The 6,220-nt window shown below is 42.0% G+C and overlaps 1 protein-coding gene across 1 annotated transcript in view; it reads right to left on the bottom strand.

Moving 5' to 3' along the window:
• Positions 1-3,297: 3,297 nt before the first annotated feature.
• The window catches only part of slc25a14 (solute carrier family 25 member 14), a 7,549-nt gene continuing 4,626 nt past the window's right edge, over positions 3,298-6,220 (bottom strand). The window contains exons 6-9 of the mRNA XM_030793432.1: positions 5,987-6,082; positions 5,456-5,580; positions 4,800-5,013; positions 3,298-3,339 (exon numbers count right to left, since the gene is read on the bottom strand). Of these exons, the coding sequence (XP_030649292.1) occupies positions 3,298-3,339; positions 4,800-5,013; positions 5,456-5,580; positions 5,987-6,082 (477 nt within the window). The remainder of the gene's footprint in view (positions 3,340-4,799; positions 5,014-5,455; positions 5,581-5,986; positions 6,083-6,220) is intronic.

Genomic DNA, 6,220 nt, shown 5'->3' on the forward strand with positions numbered 1-6,220 from the left:
CCGATAGTTTCCTCGAAATTCTTCCAATATCTGGTTTAGGAACAGTTCAATTTCTCTGTAGAACTTACATTTATGAAATATTTTGTCTCTAAGGTGGGTTGTAAAATTGAACCATGAGAGAGAGAGAGACAATCATAGGAGTCTTTGTACTTTTTATTGTCACTGGAGTGCACATTTACATAGTACAAAGCCAAATCAAATCAGCCACAGAAAGAAAACTGATCAATTTCCATACAATTCATTATATTGTCAAGCAACCAATTATAATAAATTATTCTTATTATTATTGCAAATACACCAGACAGTTCACCAAGGTGCAGATGATTCAAATCATTATAAAAAAAAAAAGGGGGGGGGGGGGGTAACTGACACACCCATAGAATAGTCTGGCCAGCTCTTCCAAAAGCGAGGTGGAAAGCAAAGGACGCGTGAAAAGGTGAGAACAGACAGAGGAAAAAAGGCAGTCGACCTGTTGGCGGAAACGCATAGCCTTTTCATACAGTCAGTCTTACGAAAACACATAGAGTCGGGGCGGGGGGGGGGATAGTTCTGTACTATTCTTTTCGGTTACACTCAAATGGAAGTTTAGTTTGGTCTTCAAAAAAAAAATAAAATCTGTTTTTACAAACAGCCATCCCCCCCCCCCTCCTCCCTTCCCTCCCCTCCCCTCAATTTATTAAGCTGCCAAATATAAAATAATTATTTCTCGTCTGTTTAAAACAGAGCTCTTTACCTTTGGAGAAGTATGGAAAAGAACATTACAACTGCCCATTAAAATCTCCAACCATCTGATGTGGAGAGAACAAATTCAATCCACCAAGTTCCCTTCAATCCTTAAAAAGGCGACAGGATCTACTGTATATCTATATATTTTCTTAATACCAACATACCAATTAAAGTCATAAAAAAAATAAACAGACCAGTAAATCCTTTGGTTTTAAAATGAAATAAGCAAATTCAATTTAAATAATGTATGCAAAAGAGCAACTTATTCAGTACAATGCACATGAAGTCCTTAAAGTTTGGCGATGAGGAAAAAAAACAAAACAAAAAAACTCTTTTGACAGACAAGGAACCACAGTTAACCCAAAGAAAAGGAGAACCAAACAAGAACCAACCAAGAGGAAACAGAGTACTGGCAAAAGGTCTCTGTTGGTCTTTGTAGCATTTGGCTAAAACAGGCATCTTTCAGAGGATGAATGAATAAAGAATATAGAAGCACCAAGAGGCATGGAACAAAACACACACACACACACACACACACAAATGCAGACAGACACACGCATGCATGCGTACATACAAAAAGAACACGGGATGCAAATTGAAATGAAATCATGTAAGGCCTAAACAAATAAAAATGAGATTAAACATTTAAAATTACAAAGTGTGAAATATGTAACAGTACTTTCCCCAAACATCGGCAGGCCTCACACACTCACACACACACACACACACACAAACACTGAGGGCTCAGCTGTGCCAGTGCAGTTCTTGACAGGACATGTCCACTTTGGCAAAAAAAAAAAATTACAAATAAATAAAAATAATAATTGGCCAGCACACTAATGCTACATAGCCTTTCTTTCATATGGAGTTACCGATTAAAAACGAAATAAACCAAACAAACAAACAAACAAGTTCTGTTCCGAGGCAACACAACATAAAACAACAGTCCACGTTTTGCATGTGCTTGTCCCTAAACACAGATACTCACGCACACGCACACACACGCGCACACGCATACACACACGTGTGTCGGCGTATATGTGCATGTTACAGCAGAATAGCAGGTCCCAGCAGTAACCGAAATGTTTTCGTTTGACGTGCATGATCTGAGAGAGAAAAAAAACTCTTCGATTCAACCTATACTCTATATCTGAGAACTGTACATCACACACACACACACACACACACACACAAAAAAAATCACCCAGAATTAGTGGTGACAAACATTTTAGACTGTTTGTTTGTTTGTTTAGCTGTGGTGAGAGAGAGAGCGTTACGGAGCAAAGACGAAACACACACACACACACACACACACACACACACACACACACATCCGCTGCACCAGCACTCAAGTCACTGCTTGGCTGTTTATTCAGTAGCTACGTGGCAGTCTGTGTACTTAAAATGTGAAACACAAAACTCCGTTTCCCAGAATTCCTCTCTCAGACAACTACACACACACATTCAGCATCTAGCAGGCCTGAGTATACCATATGCATGAATCTGACCACACACTCGGGGGAATAAAATGGAGCATGATTAGTTGATATTTATAGAAATGTACAAGTCAGATTTCTGTCTGTCCACATTCTTGGCATATACAGCATGCTATGCCCTTCTCTGCTGATCTGAGATCAGTAGTTACATTTTAATATGGATGGTTTACTTTAGGAGAAGGGTTTGCAGAGCTGACCCCAGTTCTGCTCTTTGGGACAGAGCAGATAAGTAGTATCCAATTTCAGTGACCTTGTCTGACCTTAAAGACCTTCTTTAATACAACCAAAGACAAATAAACAATCAAAGAAAGAAACAAGGATAACTTTGAAATTCAATGCAAATGTTCAGATATGAACAAATGATAAATAGCTCAATAATGGCCCCTCTCTGTCTATCTTCTTACTTTATCTCTGACTTTGATTCCAGTTCTGTCCAGTTTGAACTGGGAGCTGGGTAGTTCACAAATCTGAAACCTATTCAATGCCTCATCTCTGACGTCATGCTAACAGGCTAACATGCGGCGTGCTACGGAAGCTTAACGACGACACACTCGGCAGTAACACAGCTGGACTTCTCAACACACACACGCATGCACGCACGCACGCTCATTCTCAGGACTAACAGGTTCGGTGCCAACGCGCTCGACGCCAAGACTTTCTGTGCTAACGCGCGCATGCACAGCTAACCCGCTCTCTGTGGTAACATGCTCAGTGCTAACACACTAACGTTGCATGCTAATCCACAGCTTAGCTGCCAGGAGTGATGATGCAGGTTGTGAACACAGTGGAGTGCAGGAGGGAGAGAAAAGAAAAGACAAAAAAAAAGATTACAAAAGCTGACTGTAACAAATACATACAATCGCACAAATAAATAAAAAAAAAAGAACAGGTTTAAAATAAATAAGTGTGCGCATGTGCTTTGTAAAGGGTGTGGGGGTGTGGGGGTGGCGTCGGGTCGTGTTTTGTGGGACATGTGATATGTGAGCGAGGGGGGGAGTTCTTTAGCGCCCCCCCCCCCTCCCCAAATCCTGCTGCAGATGCGTTCTTGCCCAGACAAACCGTCACAAACAGTCTGTTATAATGGAAGTTTTTTCAGCTGCTCGAAGGTGATGAAGAACTGAGGAGTCTGTTAAGGATCACAGAACACATAAGCAAACTCTTGTCCACATGGCACCGGGCTCCTTTTCAATGATCAAACGTCCACGGACTTCTTACGCACAAGATCATAATTTATACATTTCTTATGACTATGTTCTGTTACCCACATCAGTGTTGGCCTTTTGTCAAATGGGGCGGGTAGGGGGCAAACATCCAAGTCAATAGATATGAATCTGATCATCTAACAGTTCATTTAAGGGCACCTGACACCTTACAGCCACCAGAATGTCAGGGGAGAGAGAGTGACACCAAGCTAACATTTGGAAAAATTCAACAAAATCTAACATTTTTCTAATTTAACAAATAAATCTAACAAATTTTCTAAGATCACATTAAAATATTATCAAATAATCACATCTCCGTCTAAAAGGCAAATGTAACTCTTTTTGTCCAAAATAAACCACAGATTGATTTGTAAAATTTTTCTGTGTAAGACACTAAGAACTCAACTACAACTAACAACTAAACATCTTACCAACTAAAAATAGTTTTTCAGACACTGAGAGTTTATGCTTTGCATCCTGAATGATACTCATACAAAATGGTTGTGGGAACTAGAAAAAAAAAAAAAACAGAACAGCCACTTGATTTGTGTTCTGTAGTTGCAATCTGTCTCCCTCTAGTGGTCGGACTCTGAACATGCAAGCTAAACAACATCACACGCTACACCTCAGCTCAGCAGTTCCTTATTTCCTCTTATGGGGACAAAATGAGCAGGCAGTCTGTTTCTGCTCTACCCCCCAGAAATGTCTATTGTCATTAAACTAATCATATAATCAATCGAGTCCCCATATTACCCCTCACTGGCCAGTCCCAAAATGCACTTTTTAATGAAGTAGGTTTTCATAACATCCCTTGAAGAAGACATCAACTAGATGCAATCTGAACTAAAATCTGGTTTTGTCTCCCAGAGAGACATTTTCAAACGGTGCTTTCAGGCACAGCTAGAACAACAACGGTCATAATGACGCTGTGAACACATTTCGTTCAGCTGATCAGCAAGTTTGCCAAATTCAGGACAAGTCGAAACCATGAAATGTCCCACAGAACATATCCGCTGGCTCAGCCATAAAACCAAACAGCCAAAAAAAAAAAAAACAGTCGAAACTGTTCAGTAAGAGAACAGCTATGGAAAAAGTCAAACCCGTCCAGTAAGAGAACAGCTATGGAATGTTCCTACTTAACAGTCACGACCCTTGGATCCAGTGATGTGGCTGTCATTAAGTTTTGTGGAACAGACCCCCAGAGACAGAAAAAAACAAACCCCCAGAGCCAAGTCGCTGCTTCTGTCCCTCTGTTCCACATCATCCCTCATCCAAACTGAGTTAGGATTACTGCACCAACTCAAAATACGCGTTAGGACCCAGGCCAAAGCTCAGTGAAGAACACATGAAGGTTTGTTTGTTTGTGAAAGGATACGATGATGTTCCAAGGCCCCAGGCGTAGCCAGTTTGGCCAGAAGCCCTTGTAGAGGGCGAAGAAGCCCTCGCTCCTCCACGTGTGCATCAGGCCGTCCAGCGTACCCTTATACAGGTGATTCCCCGCCAACACCCGCTGGTTCATCATACGCGTCCGCACCACGTCCACCGGGTTGGACGCCAGCGCCCCCGCCAGGCCGCAGGCAAAACTGGAACTGCGGGCAGACATGTGCAGATATACACAAACGTCTGATTGCAACGTCAAAGTAAAATAAAACTGGTTATTATTATTTTTTTTTTTTTTTTATAAATACAGCCCTGAGAGGATCCACTGGACAGAGGCTTTTGACTCTAAACTCATCACTGACACACAGCTGAACAGAGCTGTCTGCTGCTAAACAGGACCTGTGTTAATTAAACATTAACACACAGTGGCTCAGGGATATTAAGATAATAAGATACAATATTATCCAATTTAAATATGTTTGATACCATTTTTTAATCAGATATAGTGTCTAAAACGTCTGAACATCTAATCATAAGAGCAGTCACAGACGATGGGGCAGCGTCCGGACTGGTATGTGTGAGTTGGACGAGCGGTGGGGACATGGGAAAAACAGACTGCCATTATAAGTGTCAAGGACAAGTTGCACTCACATGAAATGTGTTAGCACGGTGTCCCCCATGAGGCCTGAGCGAATCAGGTGCTTCTTGGTGATGTCATAGACCGGAAGCTCCACCCCCACCACGATGGCAGCCCTCTGCGCTGTGGGAATGACTCCCTGCGTTTGACAAAGTCAAGAGGTTAAAATGCACACGGACCACCAAGAGTTGACTGTGATGGGTGCGGTACCTAAAAGGCCCACTAGGTGGCAGTATGTGCTTCTATGGATGTATGGAGAAGTGCCAAGATGCCACCTCAAAACACCACAAAGCAAATGCATTACACCGACTAAACCTTAACAAAACACTGTATTTAACACAACACTCACCTCACTATAAAAGCTGTTTCCATTGTAACGTGATACTATCCTAGCATACAGGCTTTGTTGTGCGAACGAAGACGCAAGGCAAATGTGGAAATGTGCTTTTTATAGTTCACGCAAAACTGGTAAAACAGACTAGGTCACACGCCATTGGCTCCTCAGGTTAGTGTTAATATGCAAATGAGGTGTAGATGTCTCTCACCCTCCACAGTCCTCTGGTGCCCTCAGTCTGGTAAATGTTAATGAAGTTGGCCATCATACTGCCCTGGAGCAGACTGCCCTGTGCCTGCATACGAATCTGTAAAAGACACACACACAGACACACACATTTACGCATACGCGCGCACACACACACACACACACACACACAGACACAGATAAAGCAAATGTTTTAGCCGAGCAGAACTCCTGAGAAACATTTCAGCTGAACAAGTTT

The sequence above is a fragment of the Chanos chanos genome, chromosome 16 (genome assembly GCF_902362185.1).
Source record: "Chanos chanos chromosome 16, fChaCha1.1, whole genome shotgun sequence".
Taxonomy (NCBI): Eukaryota; Metazoa; Chordata; class Actinopteri; order Gonorynchiformes; family Chanidae; genus Chanos; species Chanos chanos.